At 44.0% G+C, this 19,450-nt stretch overlaps 1 protein-coding gene across 4 annotated transcripts in view; it reads left to right on the forward strand.

Moving 5' to 3' along the window:
* Positions 1–19,450, forward strand: part of GPATCH2L (G-patch domain containing 2 like) — a 42,166-nt gene that overhangs the window by 12,978 nt on the left and 9,738 nt on the right. For 2 of the 4 annotated variants that reach the window (XM_068165571.1, XM_068165572.1), the window contains exons 4-9: positions 311–487; positions 843–922; positions 2,585–2,652; positions 3,156–3,195; positions 4,970–5,055; positions 14,858–14,949. In XM_068165571.1, the coding sequence (XP_068021672.1) occupies positions 311–487; positions 843–922; positions 2,585–2,652; positions 3,156–3,195; positions 4,970–5,055; positions 14,858–14,949 (543 nt within the window). Of the gene's footprint in view, positions 1–310; positions 488–842; positions 923–2,584; positions 2,653–3,155; positions 3,196–3,247; positions 3,303–4,969; positions 5,056–14,857; positions 14,950–19,450 lie in introns of all 4 variants that reach the window. The other 2 variants (XM_068165569.1, XM_068165570.1) reach the window with 1 other exon arrangement.

Below are 19,450 nucleotides of genomic sequence, written 5' to 3' on the forward strand. Positions count from 1 at the left end.
CACTGAACTAAGGTTGATGAGATTCAATTGCAACAGAGTGCTAAAGCTGCCCTAGGCAGGTCTATAAAGAAGGCTTTGTTCTATAGGGAAATTCTGGATACTGATGAATTGGATAGTTTAAAGCATTTACTGAGGCCCTGTAGTTACTGCAGATCATTGAAACAGAATACAAATATGAGGTTCTTCAGGAAGAAATTCCTAATGAGCCTTCAGCTGTTTCACATCCAGAAATGCCTACCTGTAATATTTTATGGGGCTGTCACAGGCCACATCGGTGTTAATTGAGGATAATTCTGCCCTATTTCTTTAGGAGATGATGAGCAAAGTGATTGGTTTTATGAAGGAGAATGTGTTCCAGGATTCACTGTCCCCAACCTTCTTCCCAAGTGGGGAGCTGACCACCGATCTGAAGTGGAGCATATTGATTCAGGCCTCGACAAGCTCTCAGATTCCGCATTCCTGTTGCCCTCACGGCCAGCTCAGAGAGGTAAGGTCCATAAAGCATGTTCAGTGTTTGGAACTGTTGATGTGACCAAAAGAGTAGATTCTGTTCATAGGTGCTGCAATTTAAACACAGGGATTTGTTCATGTTCCAATTGGAAATAGCTGTGCTACTGGAGAGGATACTGAAGTACTTGCACCAGCTGCCCACATTCCTGAGTCTTTCGGGGATTTTGAAAATAGGGATTTTATGTGACTGCTGAGTAAACAAATATCTAACTCTTGCAGGGTGAGAAACGAGACAGAAGGTCTGATTTGACACCTGAACTGCTTTTCCTGGTGGTTCTTTCAGGAAGAATCTTTTGTATTCATTGCTCAGTTTCTCTGGGTTTGGTTTTCAGGATTTCATGCTCGCCTGAATCGCCTTCCAGGAGCTGCTGCCCGGTGTCTCCGAAGAGGTCGGAGGAGGCTTGTTGGCAAGGTATTGCTTTTTGCAGGTTAATAGTTTTGTATTTCCAAGACTGGTCAGTCCTGAAGTACTATTCTAAGATAAGCAAGGGGGGTTTAGCAGTTGAATTTTTAGTGGGAAGACAGAAGAACAAAAAAGGTACATGGAATAATGCAGACCTGAAGCTATTGACTAGGCATATTAGATATGGAGTGAACAACAGATGAAATATTGGTCCTGTTTTAAAGGAGTAAGTGATACCATGCAGGTGCCTGTCTAAAAGAGGGAGGGATGCACCTGGCTGGGTCTAGATCTTGGAGAGTGGAGTGCTGGTGTCTATTGTAAAATATGTTTCTGAGAGGGAAGGTGTTGGCTGTGTTTGGTTTTGGGTATTTTAGTGGGACATGCTTTTGGAAATACTGGCATGTGTTCTGAGCTGACTGGCTTTAGAGAGTCTGGTAGCTAGGTGTGTTAGAGGGGCCTAGAGGAGTATGACTTCTTCCTTCTATTCAGTCACACTGGAAAGATCCCTGTTTGTCCCCTTTTCCTTCCACTTATCTTGCTTAGTTGTAACCAGCATTTAAAATATGACACAGCTGGCAAGATACCAACTTAGGGCAGGGTTCCTCAGGCCACCTGCAAGCGGCTGGGCCTGCCAGTAGCACCTCTAATGATCCAAATGAGAAGGATAATATTTACTTGTTTAATTCATCTTCATCACCTTAAAGGGATCTTTGTCATTTGCAGTGGAGGTCACTGCTCCCCCTTCCCCATCTCTCTAAATTGTAATCATAAATAATGAGTTTCATTCAGAGCTCCCCGCCAGCGAGCTGCTAATTACCAAAAGCACGGCTTGTAATTTACACAGTAATAAACCGTAAATTTAAACATTACAGCACTTTAACTTAATAATTTTTCTGCTGTAACAAATAGCCCATCTTTTACCCCTGCTGCTACAGCTCCCTCCAAACTTTGAGTGCATTTTGTCTATGTACCTGGCACAAACGAGTCTTACCTGTGAAAGCCTTTTGCCCTCCTCTTCAGACCCTCACTGCAAAGTGTGTTTCTCTCCTGGAGGTAGTTGCTGTGCAGATACAAACAGCTGGTGTTCAGGCTGTGTGTATGTGTAGGCCAGCATCAAGCACATACACATGGCAGGGAGAAATGTTCTCCCAGAGCATGTCCCTTTTCCTAGGCTCTACCTTTTTCTTCAGCTGCTAGACATCCTGCTGATGAGTTGACGTTTTCAGACAGGGCTAAACCTTCCTGCACACTCCTTGTTTCATTTACCTGGGTTTGATGAATACTCATTGCTAGTGAGTCTTGTCTGTTTCTGGCCCAGCTGACCCTGGCAATCGTGGAAGTAGGAAGTTTTCAGCCATTTCTCCTATTCTTAGCTGCATCTTTGTGCTGCATACTTTGTGCTGGTTTGGTCCTTGGTTCACCTCTGTGTAAGGCTATGTCATCATATATAAAATAATAAACCCCAAGACCTACAAATAAAACCAAATTATTTTCATGCCATTTTAATTAGTTAAATCATCTCAGTTGCTCTAAAAGTACAGTGTGAGAGTGGGCTGGGAAGGAAAGGGTGTGGCTCAGGGAAGTAGGATCTGTTCCTACTGGTAGAGAAATTCTATTATGTCTGCTCACTGTGTAAGAGTCTGCAACCTTTTACCTGTCCTTGTGTTTCAGGAGACCTCCATGAGCACCCTGGGCACCGAGAGGCTAGGTCGTATTGTTAGTGATCCACGCCAGAAAGAGTAAGACCCTTAACAGCTGTTGTGTAGGATTTGGGGAGGGGAGGAAGAACTATAGGGTCCTCTTCTTTCCTGGAACTGAAGGGAATGAAGAGCTGGGTAGTAATTTAAGTATGCAGTGGTGTGTGGAATGGGAGACAGTCCTCTACTGATGGCTTCTCCATTTTCTTACATGCAATTGCTGACTTCCCCTTTGCCTATTAGGCTGCCCTATGTGTGGACACTGCTCAGATGCCCTTTTGGCTGCAGTCAGCTTTTTGCCTTAACTGCAGTGCAGTGTTTCCAGCCTTCACCAGCTGTTGCTGTCCAGTTTTCTTCCTTGGATCTGAAATACGTTGTTTTTAATATGAGTCCTCCTGAGGTTTAATCTTTCTCTTTCTCCCTCCATCTTTGTTCCTCCCTTACCTATCTCTCCTTACCCCCAACCTTCTGATTCCTCCCTGCCCTGTGTTCATTCCTTCCATGGTTTTACTCCCACCTGTCCTTCCAACTTTGCCTCTTTCCAGTTTTTGGTTACCATCCATGGGGAAGAGAGAGCGCAACCAGGTAAGCTGACTCTGGTTTTCCTTTTTTATTTTCTTGGTTTCCCTCTCTCTAGAAAGAGCAAAGTGCTGGCTTCTGATTTCCCAAACACAGTGGCCTGTGCCCATGAGGTAAGGCAGCCCTGTCCCTTCTTGTTTTGTTAACTGATGTCTTCTGGGCGTGGAGCACAACCCCTATCTCAAGCGTTATACTGTCAGTTTAAACTGAACAGCTCAGGAACTCCTTTGGTTTATCTTCCTGCTTCAGGTTAGTGTAGGCCTTCCACTTCAACAGTGGGTGGAAGGGAAGATGCCTTAGGGAGCTTTGACCTCTCAAAACTCCCTAAGAACTGGAACATTCAATATTCTTCAGTAAGTCTTTCATAACTTCAGTAATAGGAGGCTTTTAAGAGCTTGGGTTCTTAGTATTAGAAAGCAAGAAGGATCTTCCATTTGGGCAGTCCTGTTGCACCAGGGTTCCTAGTCATGCACACTCTCTTCTGTTCCCTTGTGAGTTGGTTAGTGGTTGGTGAGCAGCAGGACTGAAATTGCTTTACCCTCCAGGTGACTGAAAGTACATACATGGCAAGAAATCATTTTCAGGTTTTCATGCAATTGTGCATTTTCTGTTCATGCAAATTATGTCACATACAGCTTTTATATTGCTAAAGATAAGAGTGATAGCTACATAAACTTTAAAATGGCCAAAATAAATTACTTTTGTTTTTCTTAAATGAGCTTGGATCACCTACAGGGGGTTACTGGTGAGTCTGCTCTACTGTGCAGCTGCAGTGCTGACAGTAAGCTAACAGTCCAACTTAAGAAGGAGCTCCCTGACAGCAGCAGATTTTAGTGCATAGTGCCCCTTTTTTCCCAGCAAGGTTGAAGCCAAAGGTCTAGTAGTGAGTTCTAATGTTGCAGATAGGTTTTATGATGGGTCCTGCCACAGCTATGGATTATTCATTTGTCCTTACATCAGTAATCCTGGTAATACAAGTGGAGTGTTTGGAGGTTTGTGTAGCACTTTTGCAAAGCAGATTGAAATTAATTTCTTGCTTGTGGTGTGAATGATAAATAAAGAGCTGCTGAATGGAAGTGTGGTGCAGGTACCCTAGAGAAACCACTAGTTTGCTTCATACATTGATTGACTGGATTATTCCATTTCTGTACTGACCTTTGTAAAAATAATCTTAAGGGTTGCATCATCTGCACCAAACTCTCTTGCATTGTTTTTTCTGCCTTCCAGTCTGCTGTTTGCCTAACAAAGGATTTAAGATTAGCCTGACCATGCATTGTTTCGAAAACTAGTTTTAAACAGTGTGAAAAGAAAGCTTGTGAGGTGGCTTGGGTGCGTGAGAGCAGCTCACTCACCGTGGAATGAACTGGTAGCACATTGTGAACTGAACCTGGTGGATCTGAATCTTCTAGAAGTCTTTCTCAGTGATACATATGACCATACAGAATACTGGAGCTGCCCTGGATGAAGTTCTGGGCTTGCACCATTCATAACAGTGACTTTTCTCTCTACAATGTGAAGGTAGACAAGAGGCTTCCTAAAAGGGAAGCAAACTTTTTGCTCAGGGCATGAAGCAATAGAACATTTTGAGTGTGCTGTTAGTCAACCAGCACACCGCTAGCCTTTTGTCTGAAGTGAGAGTCAGTTCTCACCTAGTCTTACCTCTTGATGTGTTGGAAAAGTCTCCTTGAATTGTATGAACAACTATAGGGAACAGACATGAGCAGCTGTATCTGGAAACCATTTCTTTTAACAGTTTGCTTAAAATCTTTTGACTTTCCAGTTCAATCCATTATCTCCTCTGTACTCTCTGGATGTGCTTGCTGATGCTTCCCACCGAAGATGCTCACCAGCACGCTGCACTGCCAGGTAACTCGCTTGCTCTGCTCTGTTGGGGTTCTCTCACTTCCCTCCCATGGTTATGCTCAGTAGTGCTATGAGGGCTGAACAATATTCATGGACCTGAAAGTTACCACTCTTTTCCCCAGGAGGTCTGCATTCAGACTCGGTGTAAAATACACTAACACAGATTATTTGTGAGTCTCAACATGCCAGATGCTTAGAGTATGTGCAGCAGTGAGTGACAGACAGGCAGAACATGCTGTGCTCTTACAAATAAATGTGGTCTCTTCTGGGTTGTGCAGTGAGTTGCTCCAATTCTGTTGTACATGTACAAATGGACAGAGTGTTGTTGCCCGCTATTAAAGTCAGAACAAGAGGAGAGGGAAAGTGCTGACAGGCTTGTGTAGGTGACATGCTGAGGCATTTTGGTATCCTAGATGCCTAAAATAGACCCTCTGAGCAGATTCAGAACTCACCTGAGGTGACTTCTAATGGCTTGATACCTCTTTTGCTGTAGCTCAAATGTAGATCTGATCTGGCCAGTTTTTGAGGTATATTTGAGTCTGCATGGCTGGGGTTAATATACCTTCTGGCACCTTATGCTGACTAATCCTAAATTAAATTCAAGTGTTGGCCTTGGAGCTGACTCCTGTTCTTGTGCTGCAGGTGACTATCTAAAGGTAAGGTGCCCTTGAGCTCCTTCTCCACGCAAGGAGACAGAGCCTTGTTTGGGACAAAATTCTGCTTATGTGCTTGTAGGAAGGACCAAATCTGAAAGAAATGTCTGGACATTTAGCTTCATGGCTTGCTTTCCCATGTTAATTAGTAAATAGAGCATGAAAAATGTACTGAGGTTGGATGTGTCTGAACGAAAGCTTGGCACCCACCCAGCAAAGCCTCTCCTCCCACTGGCTTCTGCAGGGAATTTTGTGATGTTGCACCATGATCTCATGCTGCTGTAGCCAGCATGTTAAAGTTGGGAAGGGGGAGAAAGGGAAAAAAGTCAACTTTTAAACATTCAACTGGATGAGAATAAAAAGAACTCAGAAGACTGTGCATCAGCAGATTGGTTCCTTTCTGTGCTTTAGGCCCACTTTAGGGATGTTTTGTGTTCATGAAGCAAGATTTATTGGTGTCTTCATTTACAGCTAGGATAACGTTTCTTGTTCCTTGAGTATTTTACTCAGTGCTCTGCAGAAGTTTGCCTTCCAGAAAGGAGAGCCAGGCAAGTCCTGCTCATGAACAGGTCAAAGTCTCTACTTTCTTGATGATCAGTGAAGGCCCTTTCCAAAACTACTGGTTATGGGAAGGGATTCCAAAACTGGAAAAACTCTTTGCTTGATTTTGCTGAATATGCAGTCTGGTTAACCAATTATTATATGTGCTTAAGTTCTTCCTCTAATGAAGAGGTCATTGGTGTCCTGACAAGCATAATCCCTGATGAATTGTTACTGAATATTGGCAGAGAAGATGTCCCAGCCCAGAGGTGGCTATGGTTTTAAGTGCCTGTAGTTTAAGAAAGTAGTTCCTGTTTTAGTGTGAAATATGCTCAAGAGCCTTTATAGGAGAAAACAATATGGAATGAATGAATGAATGTTATGTGGTCCCACATGCGGTAGATACTGAACTCTTTGGTACAAAGTGCTTGCTATATGTAAAGGTGCTACCAAGGGAACAGTAGAAAATTGTTTCTTCACATTAAGGTTTTCTAGACAACAGTTGTTTTTTTCAGGTTCTTTAAGAGCTAAGCCTAGTATTAGTCCATTTTCTTACAGGAGATTCAGGTGATCTCTAAGCACTGTTCAGCCAGTGGCCCAGTTAACATATTTTTCCTTTGCCATGGAAGGAATCAATTCCAGCAGTCTGTGCTTTAGTAAACTTCTAACAGTTTGCACCTCTTCCTGGAGAAACTCTACTCAGAAATCTGGCAGAATGGTGTGTGTTGGGGGAAGTTAATCCCCTAAGAACAACAAGAAATGTAGTAGAGAAGAAACTGTCTTCATGTTGTGGACATTCAGTTTCCTTCAACCTGATGCCCACCATGCCAGGCAAAATGACCTCTCTCTGCTTAGTTTCTGTTATCACAAATGTCCAATGGATTATAGTTACCAGGTAGAGTTTTTTTTCTCTCATGGGAATGGTTTCTTTGTCTCAATAATTGATTTTGGTGCAGTTCATCTGGAAGTGTGGTTCATTTTGGAAGACTGGTAGCACAGTGCTTCGTTTAGGTAGAGCTGAAGGCCAGAATATTGAGCACAGTTGAAGATGTTCAAGAAAGGCTTTTCAGTGTCAAGGAGGAGGCTCTCTGTGGAGAATTCCTTGGGAAGCCTTATTTGAAAGGCTGTATAAATTGTAGACTATCAAGATTACCTTTCTTGCTTTATGTCTGTGATGAGAAGAGATTTCATTCAAAGTGTATACACAGCACTGGGAATTTCACACCCATCATTAGAAGCAGTTTGGTGTGTGTGGTGACTGTTATCATTAGTGGTATAATTTTATTTTGTGAAGCAGGGAGAGTTTCCTGCTTTCTTACAGCCCTCCCGAGGGACAGCTGGTGTATTAATTTGCTGTATTGCCTCCTGGCTGTTCCCAGGCTGTTTTTCCTCTTCATCATGGAATTTTTAATGGCCCTGCTGCCTCTCGGGAGGCATGCAAGGAAGAGTACCTCGGGGATCTCTTCCTTTTTTCACATGCCTATAATTACTCTCCTTTAAGAGCACAAAGCATTTGCTAATCATGTCTTGTCTGTAAAGGTTTCAGCTTCACGATGCAGGCTGTTGAAAGCAAGCAAGTAGAGACTTGCACGGACAGCCTTAGTGATCCTTCCCCTTTTTCCCCTCTGCCCGTTTGCCTCTCTGGGAGAAGGGAGTGGTCTGAGCAGAATTTTATTCTTTCACTCCCTCTACTTAAGGGGATTTTGTACAGGCTGAAGCCTAATATCTTATTAGATTTTGGTTATTTAATGGCTCTATCAGTAGGAAGACATTATAGGTTGTTAGTTGGTGGAATGTTATTCCCTTGAGGCAGGGTAAGAGTTTCAGATGAGCCTAGAGCCAATGTTCCTTCAATTTGAGTTTGAATAGCAGGTAGAATAAGAGAGGAAGGTAGAAGATAAATTCTCTGTAATGCCATTTATTGTTTGCCTAGCGTTGGAAATAGGATTATGGGTGAAAAACTCAATTAAATGTTCCCTCTGGAGGTCATAGGAAAAGTGGACCTTGGATGACAAGTAGATGTTAAAGGTGGAGATTTGAAGAATTATGTTAGAGAGACCTTTGAACAGTACAGATAAATCTGAGGAAATCACTTTGCATGTTCTCTCAGTTAATATTAGCTGTAAACCTAGAGTTTAATTGGGTTTAGAAGCAAGTCTCTCATCTTGCCTGGAACATGGTATAAAGATCTGAAAGGGTGAGTGATCATCTCCTGTTCAAGTGCTGGTTGCTCCAAATCCTGAACTTGGTGGTGCTGTGGGAGTGAAAAGGCTTGAATGTCTCTAACTCTAGTTCCAGCTCTGCAAAGGTGTTTGTTGAAGTAAATCTGCAGCGATCTTAAAGTTTCTGCCTCTTCCCCAAGTGTGTGTAAGTACAGGGATGGCCTGGAATGTCAAGCCTTTTCTGAGGCAGCTGGAGGAGTGAATGGATGTTCGCAATTGCATGCTCTCCCACTTGACCAGGACAATCTCCAATTCATTCCACAACCTGTCCGCACCTTTGTCTTCCAGGAATTGTCTTTGTGTAACAATGCCTGCTGTCATCTGCTTGAGGCATTTCACACATGCACACACGCCCTTTTGTTTTGCTTTGGGTTTGTTTAGGGTTTATTTATTTAGCCTGGCTAATAGTCCAGTTGGAGATATAACAGAATTCTTCTGGCAGACACGCAGTGAGCAGCAGCAATCAACCTAGTGTCTGAGGCTTAATGCTCCCATTTTGGTGAATTCAGATTCTCTGGAGTGAATTGAGAAATCCCCCTTGGCTTCAGAATTTTGTTTAATTGCTGTTGCTTCCTTCATCTGTAAAGCACGTTGCCACTATCAAATCTGTGTACTCAGCAGGTCTAGCAAATACTAGGACTTTCTGGCACAGATTTCATGTGATTCAGTATGAAAATAGAGTGCAAATTATGGCATCACACTACCTCTGTTTAGAACACTTAATGAAAAAGCAGAAGAAAAGGTGTTCACTTGCATTTGCCACACACAGACTTTTAGAAATGGAAATGCTTACTTGGGGAACAGACTGCTACTGCGTGAAGACCTGTGAGATTTGGCTGATTAAAGAAGTGAGCTGACCTGTTAGTGAATTTTGAATCTGAAAATGTGCTCTAGAAGCTCTCCCATGAGACTCTGCAGGACAGAGGAAATGGCTATGCATAGGAAGTAAGTACAGCGTGATGTGATAGCAACAACCACTTGCATGCATGGGAGCTTTACATGCAGATTGGATGAGCAACTTGTATTGATTTGCACATGTTATGTGCAGATCAGACTTTGGTGCCCAGCTGGCTCTGTAGTCACAAACGAGGAAGAACTCTGCTTTTACTATTAATTGTGTGAAGCCACCATCAACAGCCTCAGGTAACACCTCAGGGCTAAGAGAAAGCCTTTTATTTGAGCTATGATTGCTGGGAATGCAGCATCACAACAGCAACAGCTGGACTGTGTAGGGTTTTAGCAGCAGTATCCTTGTTAGAAAGCTGTCCCTGTTGAACGTTAACATGAGGATAATAGCATCCCTTGTTTGTATGACAGTAGATTAATGGCTGCCCCTCACTTTCCCTACATAAACCAAGTCCTATGCTTTCTCCTAAGGATAAGAGCAACAAAGTTGGTGAGGGGTTTGGAACACAAGCCCTGTGAGGAGAGGCTGAGGGAGCTGGGGTTGCTCAGCCTGGAGAAGAGGAGACTCAGGGGTGACCTTATCACTCTCTACAACTACCTGAAGGGAGGTTGTAGACAGGCTGATGATGGTCTCTTCTCCCAGGCACCCAGTACCAGAACAAGAGGACACAGTCTCAGGCTGCGCCAGGGGAGGTTCAGGTTGGATGTTAGGAAGAAGTTCTATACAGAAAGAGTGATTGTGCTATGGAATGGGTTGCCCAGGGAGGTGGTGGAGTCGCCGTCATTGAAGGTGTTCAGAAGGAGACTTGATGGGGTGCTTGGTGCCATGGGTTAGCTGTTTGGGTGGGTTGGATTGGTTGATGGGTTGGACACAATGATCTTGAAGGTCTCTTCCAACCTGGTTTGGTTTATTCTAATAAGGTTAAATGAAGATTGTCATCAGAGAAGTTGGATGATTGCAGCAAGATGCATACACACCCAAGCATGTGGTGTGCCTTCTGCCTTCCTCCAAGAAGGCCATGGACTGGCACAGTCAGTGCTGTAGGTTCTTCTCAGAAACCTCAGTTGTGAGATTGTGGTGCTCTTTTACCCTGAATTTTGAGAGTCATTTTACAATCTAGGCTTTTGTTTGCAGATTGTGAAGACTTCAGGGGCCTAATGTTGTTCACTAATCTAATCTAATGTGGGTGCTGTCTGCTTGTGCTGTCCATTATATTTCTTTACTGAAAAAGTGGTCAAGCATTGGAACAGACTCCCCAGGAAAGAGTTGGAGTCGTCATCCGTGAGGGATATTCAAAAAGCATGGAGACATCACACTTCAGGGCATGGATAGTGGGAATGGTGGTGTTGGGTTGATGATTGGACTTGATGATCTTGGTGTTTCTCAGTTTAGGCCCAGGTCTTTCATCCCATAAAGCTCTGTGCCTCAGGCTTCTTCACAGAGGGACTCATGCATTATCTGACATCCTTTCCTCTCAGCTCTCTTCTGTTCCACTTCAGAGTAGTGTTTAAACTATTCAGAAGACTTGTTAAAATACAGCTTTGGCAGAAAGTTGGTTGTAGCCTGTCATTAGGATTGTCATCATTTATAGTTTAGTCTGTTCACTGCAATGGACAGTGTGCTGTGCATACCCATGACCTGACATTCCTGGTGGTGGTGGTGGTTTTTCTAGGAGTCTGCTCTTAAACTGGAATTCACCACTTTGCCTTTTACTATAGCACCCCTATGCAAGCTAGTGATGAGGAATTTACATTTAGAGAGTGTGGTATCTGCCCAAAAAATATGTATGCCAGAAGTTACACTTCAGACACCCTTTCTGTCCATGACTTAATGAAGACTATCATCCCTGTGTGCATTCCTCTGCTCCTCTCTCTCCCAAGTTACCTACCACCTGTATGCAGATTTATGGTGCCTGTAAAGCACGCCAGCCGCTTGAAAATGACACTTTTGCCACCAGGTCAGTCAAAGCCAGTGAGTAATCAATAGGTTCCTGATTTACTAACTGAAGTGTGGGTGATCAATAAGGAATAAACCTGAATGAAATACATGTTACAGGGGCAATTTATGACCTCTGAGCCTTTGTGTGTTTGAGGCGGGACTGCTCGACACAGCGTCCTTACTATTAGTGTCCAGCTGGGCTGTGATTTACCTTCAGTTTTACTGCAAGGAGGGATTTTGAGATTCTCATTCTGCTGTGGCGGTTGGTTTGTGGGGGTTTTGTATATTTGTTGTGGTGGTGGTTTTGGTTGTTTGGTTTTGTGGGGGGTGGCTTTTTCATTGCCCCTGTATGATCATGAGGTAAGTGTAGGTGTGGTTCGAGCATGGAGATGAGAGCCATTTGTGAACTGGGAAAAAGGGAATCCAGTCTCTTGGAAATGATAGTGCATACCGTCCTAGTTTGTAGTGATTCTTCACCAAGGATCAGCTGGTTTAAGTTGCAAGCTCAGAAAATTAAAGAGGGAACCTTATTACAGCATAAAATTAGTTGGGTTATTATATATGGTTATGCGGTCATCTAGTTAGTAATCTAATACTGTGTCAGTGATGCAAAATAAGGATCTGAAATTCCACTTGACTGATATTATCTCTTTTCCTTTGCTGTGTGTGCCTAGCTGTTTCAGAACACCTGGCAGAACTGAGCTAAAATACTAGATAGCCACTATCATCATTGTGTGCAAAAGCAGTGTTTGTCACATGCAAAGTCACTCAGAGGTTAGTCACTTAAGTGTGCAAACACAACATTTGATGATGCAGTCTGTAGGTGTGCTGGTACTTTTGAGAGCCTTTAGCTGATATTCACAGGAGAATTCTGTGTCTGGTTGTTTTACTGTACATTCCCAGATTTGAAACATTTGCTTTCAGTGAAGCTTAGCACAGTTTAAAACTCTGTGAAGCTATTCCTTAATGTCAGGCTCAGTTGGCAGATTGCATAGACCTCTTGTAGAACTTCTGAATTTTAGCTGAGAAGACAGAAAACAAGAAGGCTGGAAAGGGACTGTTTGCAAAGGCCTATCATAGTATCAATCAGGGTTGGAAGAGACCACAAGGATCATCTAGTTCCAACCCCCCTGCCATGGGCAGGGACACCCCACACTAGATCAGGCTGGCCACAGCCTCATCCAGCCTGGTCTTGAACACCTCCAGGGATGGGGCCTCAACCACCTCCCTGGATAACCCATTCCAGGGCTTCACCACTCTCATGGTGAAGAACCTCCTCCTCACATCGAGCCTGAATCTCCCCACCTCCAGCTTTATTCCATTCCCCCTAGTCCTATCACTACCTGAGATCCTGAGAAGTCCTTCCCCAGCCTTCCTGTAGGCCCCCTTCAGATACTGGAAGGTCACAATTAGGTCACCTGGGAGCCTTCTCTTCTCCAGACTGAACAGCCCCAACTCCTTCAGTCTGTGCTCATAGGAGAGGTGCTCCAGCCCTCTGCTCATCCTTGTGGCCCTTCTCTAGACACCTTCCAGCACGTCCATATCGTGACAGGACAAGGGGCAAAGGTTTTAAATTAGAAAAGAGTAGGTTTAGGTTGGACTTTAGGAGGAAGTTCTTTACCATGAGGGTAGTGGAACACTGGCACAGGTTGCCCAGGGAGGTAGTTGAGGCCTCATCCTTGGAAATATCCAAGGTCAGGCTCAACAGGGCTCTGGGCAACCTGATCTAATGGAGGATGTCCCTGCTCACTGCAGTGGGGTTGGACTTCTTGAGGTCCCTTGCAGCCCAAACCATTCTATGGTTCTATATTTCTTCCTTATTTTGTAGTTGCACATTTGTTATGGGTAAGTAGGTGGACCCATGAACATTCAAACAATTTAGAGTCTTGAGAGGTACAGGAAATTTTTGTGTGTGTGCTCCCTACACTGTTCTGTGTGACTGCAACAGCACACTTTGGGTTTTGCATAAATTCATCATTGAAAATGGTATGTATGTACTGATGTGCTGCTTTTTTTTTAAATGGATTTTGCCACAGAAGTAGGAAGCCAGGAACATTTCTTTTTTTTACCTGCAAAAGATTTCAGTGCTTAGTAAATGTGTTTGTTTAGACTTAGATAATTTTTAGATTCAAAAGAACAAGCTTTAGAGACACAGGAGACTTTAATCATAAAAACTTACATGGTTCCAATTTTTACACCATGTAAGAACCGCACAATCCTTAATGGATGTTATTTGCACTGTAGTGTTCTGCATTTTGCACATCAGACCTGATGCAGAGCATGACCAAGGAATTTGCCAAAGGAACTCGGTTATCCCAAAGCCAGAATTTGAACCCAAAGTCATTCCTAAGTAACACATTTGTATTGATAATGGATTGTATTTGAGAAAGGGCTCTGCTCTGCTGCCAAGGCTGTCTTTTCTGAACTAAATTCCTCTTTTTTTTCCTACATCCAGAACTTGGAGGAGTGCACAGCCAGTCTCAGTAATGTAGGTTTCTTCTTAATCAGCAAATCATTAGAATAGAATAGAATAGACCAGGTTGGAAGAGACCTTCAAGGTCAGGGCATCCAGCCTGTTATCCAACCAACGTAATCAATTAAACCATGCAACCAAGCACCCTAACAAGTCTCCTTCTAAACACCTCCAGTGATGGTGACTCCACCACCTCCCCGGGCAGCCCATTCCAAGGGCCAATCACTCTTTCTATGAAGAACTTCTTCCTAACATCCAGCCTAAACTTCCCCTGGTGCAGCTTGAGACTGTGTCCTCTTGTTCTGGTGCTGGTTGCCTGGGAGGAGAGACCAACCTCTGCCTGTCCACAACCTCCCTTCAGGTAGTTGTAGAGAGCAATAAGGTCTCCCCGTGGTCATCTGTAGGCTTCAGACTTAGCAGTTGGTATGACTGGGACAGGTGATGCCTTTCAGCCAGTTCTCAGGTGCCGGAAGGCTGGATTGCCATCAACCAGATTCAGCTGTTTCCACAGCACTTGGTTAAGGAAAAATTCATTTTTAAAATTCATGAGACAGTTCTGCTTTCCTAACTTCAGGAACTTAGTACTGTAGTGGAAATATGCATGGGCCTTTGGAATATAGGTGCATTCTAAGACGACTCTACACTACTTAATCAATAGGTTGCAGAATAATTTGTGAATAAAGGAGTAAGTACGATGTGGTTTCTTTAAAGAGCAATCTTGCAGACATTTGTTATGCTTGCACAGAAGTAATGGTAGGGCATGTGTTGTAGTGCTGCTTGATTTGCATCTTTACTTTTGCAAAGGGTTTTTAAGGTTAATGCAAAACCAGGTCCTCTAAGGCTGAGAGGTAATTATGTTTCTGAGCAGTTTATGTGTGTGAGCTCTTAAAAGAAATGGAGCAGAATGGTATTTTGACTGAGAATGTTAGCAAACCTTTCCTGAGAAGCTTGTGATTTGTTTTCCTGCTAGTTAGGAAGCTGATGGGGAGATGGGAGTTAAAGGGTGATTGGCCAGAGTTTTACAGGAAGGAGGTAGTGGAACAGAGTTGAATTTCTTTTCATTTCTCTGTAGGCAAGCAAATGTACACCTGGGACCACCATGTTCAAGGGACATCAAGAGGAAACGAAAGCCAGCTGCAGCCTCCATATCCAGCCCAACATCAGGTAACTTGGATTTATCAGTGTGCCAGCATCTTTGAAGTTGTGTCCCTCTTGAGCCAAGTGCCAGACTCACAACGGTCAAACCAGCCTTACCTGCACTTGAAAGTAATGAAATGTGTGTGAAAGGCAATGTGTGTGAGAGAGTATCACGTGTACTTTGCACAGCATCAAAAGCTGCCTACTAAACAAACCTTTGATGATGCAACTATGGAAAGTTAATATAATTGACTATGCTTCACTGGACAGTGCCTAATAATCTGTTTCTTCATGAAGTGTTATTCCCACTGTTCCTGAACTATGCAATCCATGGTAACCAGGAGGTGGTCAGTAGACAGAGTGTGTTTCTCCAGCCTTACACTGACATTAGCTGGTGACTCTCATGCTCTTTTCCAGGACACCTTTTTCAGCATTTCTAGACACTTTCACAGGAGCAGAAACACAAATATGGCAATTTTTGTCGCATCACTGAGACCAGACATTCCCCTGGAGTTTCCTTACTCTTGTCCTGCGGATGAAAATACTCCCTTTGTTCTTTTTCTTCTTCTGGGGATGTGGTGATTTAAATGCTGGTTTATTTCCTGGTGGCATATTTCTGGAAAGTGATTGATTGATTTACTCATTAAAATCTGAAAATGTGCAGAACATAGAAGGGTTTAGGAAACTTATTTCTGGCCTTTCACCCTACTCTCTCTTGAAATACTTTGCTTACTATCAAGGGACCCATGTCTTCCAAGTAGCTAAACTATTCTTGGAATCCAGTAACAAGGTGGTGGGTAAGCTGATGGGAAAAGTGGTGATGTGAAAATTGTGAAGGAAGGCCAAGGGAACTGATGATAAATAGGAGGAATAAAATTCAGATTTCTTCCTTGGGCTGGGGGGAAGAAAGTTCTGCTAACTCTCCAGACCACAGATCTGGATTACAGACTGTCAGGTTCTGTATTTAAAAAGAGAAAAGAACACTGAATTAATAATAATTTACTCAGGGTAACCATCATGTTATGGACTGTTTATTTAAGATATTGTGTCTTGGCTTTTGAGTATTCTGTGCTAGGGTGTTCAGGTTTCTGTCGTGAAAGGTTTAGTGAAATCACATATGTAGCCACAGGATTTTAGTTCTCAGACACTAGGTTTCCTTGGTATGAATGCTAGTGTCTCAGTGTCCCCTCTTACCTGTCCATTTGTTTATTCTGTACCCTGTTGTTGGTGCCCAGGTGGCCAGGAGGGCCAATAGCATCCTGGCCTGCATTAGGAATAGTGTGGCCAGCAGGAGCAGGGAGGTCATAGTGCCCCTGTACTCTGCTCTGGTTAGGCCGCACCTTGAGTACTGTGTCCAGTTCTGGGCCCCTCAGTTTAAGAAGGACATTGAAACACTTGAACGTGTCCAGAGAAGGGCAACAAGGCTGGGGAGAGGCCTTGAGCACAAGCCCTATGAGGAGAGGCTGAGGGAGCTGGGATTGTTTAGCCTGGAGAAGAGGAGGCTCAGGGGTGACCTCATTGCCCTCTACAACTACCTGAAGGGTGGTTGTAGCCAGGAGGGGGTTGGCCTCTTCTCCCAGGCAACCAGCACCAGAACGAGGGGACACAGTCTCAAGCTGCACCAGGGGAGGTTTAGACTCGAGGTGAGGAGGAAGTTCTTCACCGAGCGAGTCATTCGGCATTGGAATGTGCTGCCCAGGGAGGTGGTGGAGTCCCCATCCCTGGAGGCGTTCAAGGGGAGATTGGACGTGGCACTTGGTGCCATGGTCTAGTCATGGGGTCTGTGTTGATAGGTTGGACTCGATAATCCCCGAGGTCCTTTCCAACCTAAGTGATACTGTGATACTGTGATACTTTCTATAGGAAGAGCTTCTGTTTCTATGCCTATGTGTTTCAGAATATTCTATGAATCCTACCTACCTACCTGAACAGGCAAATTGAATAGTAAATGCTTTTTGAAGAGTTGAATCTGTATCTGGAGGGGAGCTCAGCCCTGGAAAATCGCACAGAGGTTTGAAAGGCAGGGATTGAAGGGTGGAAAATCAGAGTATGTATTACAAAATAAGGAAGCAAAGCGTAGCTGTTGGAATCTGGACAGGAAGCTCGTGCTGGTCATGAGAAAAGTGCTGCAAGATCTATAATGATCAGAAGTGGTGAAGATCTCTTCCCTCGACCCTGTTCAGAAATACCCCCAGCAAAGTTATCAGCTATGGGCAGAGTTTGCCACAATACTGACTTGTGGAAAGAAACTTTTATGACTGAGTCACTGAAGCTGTGTCCTAGCTGACTTTTTACAACAGTCTCCCAGTTACAACTGGAGCACAGCCTGGGCATGTAACTTGGAAACTTCTGAGCTGGAATTACTAATGCCTACAGAAATGCACAGAATTACTCTGCAATGGTGTAGCATTAGTTAAAGACTCTCATGCTTGTTAGATGTTGATGAGATAGTGTAATGGGTTGGGGCAAACCCCCTCCCCACCACGCGCAGAAATAACTACTCAGACAAACAGATTGCAAAAGTGATGGAAAGTTTAAATAGAGAACAGTGAGCGCATGCAGAGAACTAGAAACACAGTGACAAGAAGAACCCCAAAACAGACCCAGAAAGATCCCATCCCCACCTGAGGGTGCACCCAAAACCCCCAGGGCTCCTCCTTCCCCCCCCACTGCTAGGCTAGTCTCAGCTGGCCAGATCTGAGACTGCCCATCCCCCTGTGGCCTTGGGCCTAACCAGGCCCATGGCCGGGAGATCTCTCCCCCAGTTACCAGGTGTCAAAGAGGAAGGAAAGAGGAAGTGCCAGACCCCGCCGTGAAACTTATAGTGGTGCAAGGGATCATGGTAGGAAATAACCTAATTTCCTGTGTCCACCCACTGGGCTGGACCTCTGGACAGAGGAAACACCACTGTAGCAGAGGGCACCCAGCCCAAACTACGACAGATAGATACAGATTTTTCTCCCTTGTCATTTTTCTACTTGCCCCTGCACAGGTATTTTACAGTGGCATTCCCCTGTGCCTGAGGAATCACAGAAGTCTCATTTTCGTACTGTAGAGGCTTTTTGTATGAGTAGTTCTGCAAAGATGAAAGAGAGGTGAATCCGAACACAGGCCCAGAGTGTGCTGGATTTCTTCACCTTTAAATAGCTCCTTAGCCAAGTCCTGCTCAGTGCTCCCGTCTCACTTGTTGACCAGGTCCTGCTTGAGTGATCTCCTTCTTTGCAACCTGAGTGCCCCGTGGAGGTGAAGGACACGGCCCGAGCTGGCTCCATCAGTCAGCAGAACAAATGGGCTGGCTGTGCGGAACATCGGGCCATCTCCGATTCCACCTCTTTTATAGAGATGAGTGATGAAGAGGGGCTCGTTCCGCTTTGCCGCTGTATTAATACACATCAGGGGCCAGCTCCTGGCACTAAATCACGCTACGGCATACATCTGTTATCGGACTCCTCACCGGTGTGATGAACAAGACTGCAGATAGAGGCTTCCTCGTGTCATTCTTTATAGGATTTTCCTAAAAGAATAAATAGCTCAAATCTCTGCCAACGCTCTCCCCTGTCATTGTGATGAATTTAGCTTCTTTCTTAAACATGCAGCTACAAATCTTCTCCTGTCACCTCATCCCCCCCCCGGCTCCCCTCCTCGTCCCCCTGTCCACAGAAAGTTTTGAGTTGGATTTGGCTGAAATCAGAAGATGCTAATAAAAAGCATATGAGATGTTAATTGTAGCTGCAGGAATGAGAGAACACAGCTAGAGATATGTTTATTTGGAGCCAAGCAAACTGAGTTTGTCATGTCGTTTTGTGTGCTTTCATGAACCACAGGTTCTCATGAAGCATCTCGTGTCAGAGACACATGAACATTAAAAGAAAAAGAAAAAGGCATTGCTGTAGCAGAAGTGCCTGGGTCTCTATTGTCTTGTTACAGCATTAAACTTCTGGTATTAGTCCTGCCCTTTGAGACTAACTGGCCTAAATATCATAACTGAGATAGCTGTGAAAGGATAATGTTTTGGAACAAAGCCCGGCTGTTGAGAGCAGCAAAAAGTGGGTATAAAATGCAGAATTCATTTGTACTTCAGGAAGCGATTGTGAACAAAATGAAGTTGGTCCAGCTTATGCAAATGTTGAGAGAGATTAAAAATGGAAGTTAGTGCTTTCCACGCTACACAGTTGAGCAGTATGTCAGCTCTAAAGCCTGAGGTTTTCACCATCTAACGGTGAAAGTCTGGTGTAGATTGGCAGTAGAATATGGAAATCTGGAGGAAGTAAGACTGGTTATACTGGTTTAGAACAGAAGTTCATCCAACTCAGTGACCAGCAGCCAGTGCCTAGGGAGGGAGAAAGTCTGTAGTGATAAAGGTTCTTTGAACTTTCAGTGATCTAAGACTTTGGGACTCCAAAGGCATGGATAGTGTCCTTGTGTTCAGTTACTTTCTGTTGCAGTGCAATAAATTTGGAATAATGTCCCCAGCAGCACAGTAGGGCTTGACTGAAATATACTGTATATAATGTTACTCTCATGGTAG

The sequence above is a fragment of the Melanerpes formicivorus genome, unplaced genomic scaffold, assembly GCF_026170545.1.
Source record: "Melanerpes formicivorus ecotype bairdi unplaced genomic scaffold, bMelFor1.0.p_v2 SCAF_90, whole genome shotgun sequence".
Taxonomy (NCBI): Eukaryota; Metazoa; Chordata; class Aves; order Piciformes; family Picidae; genus Melanerpes; species Melanerpes formicivorus.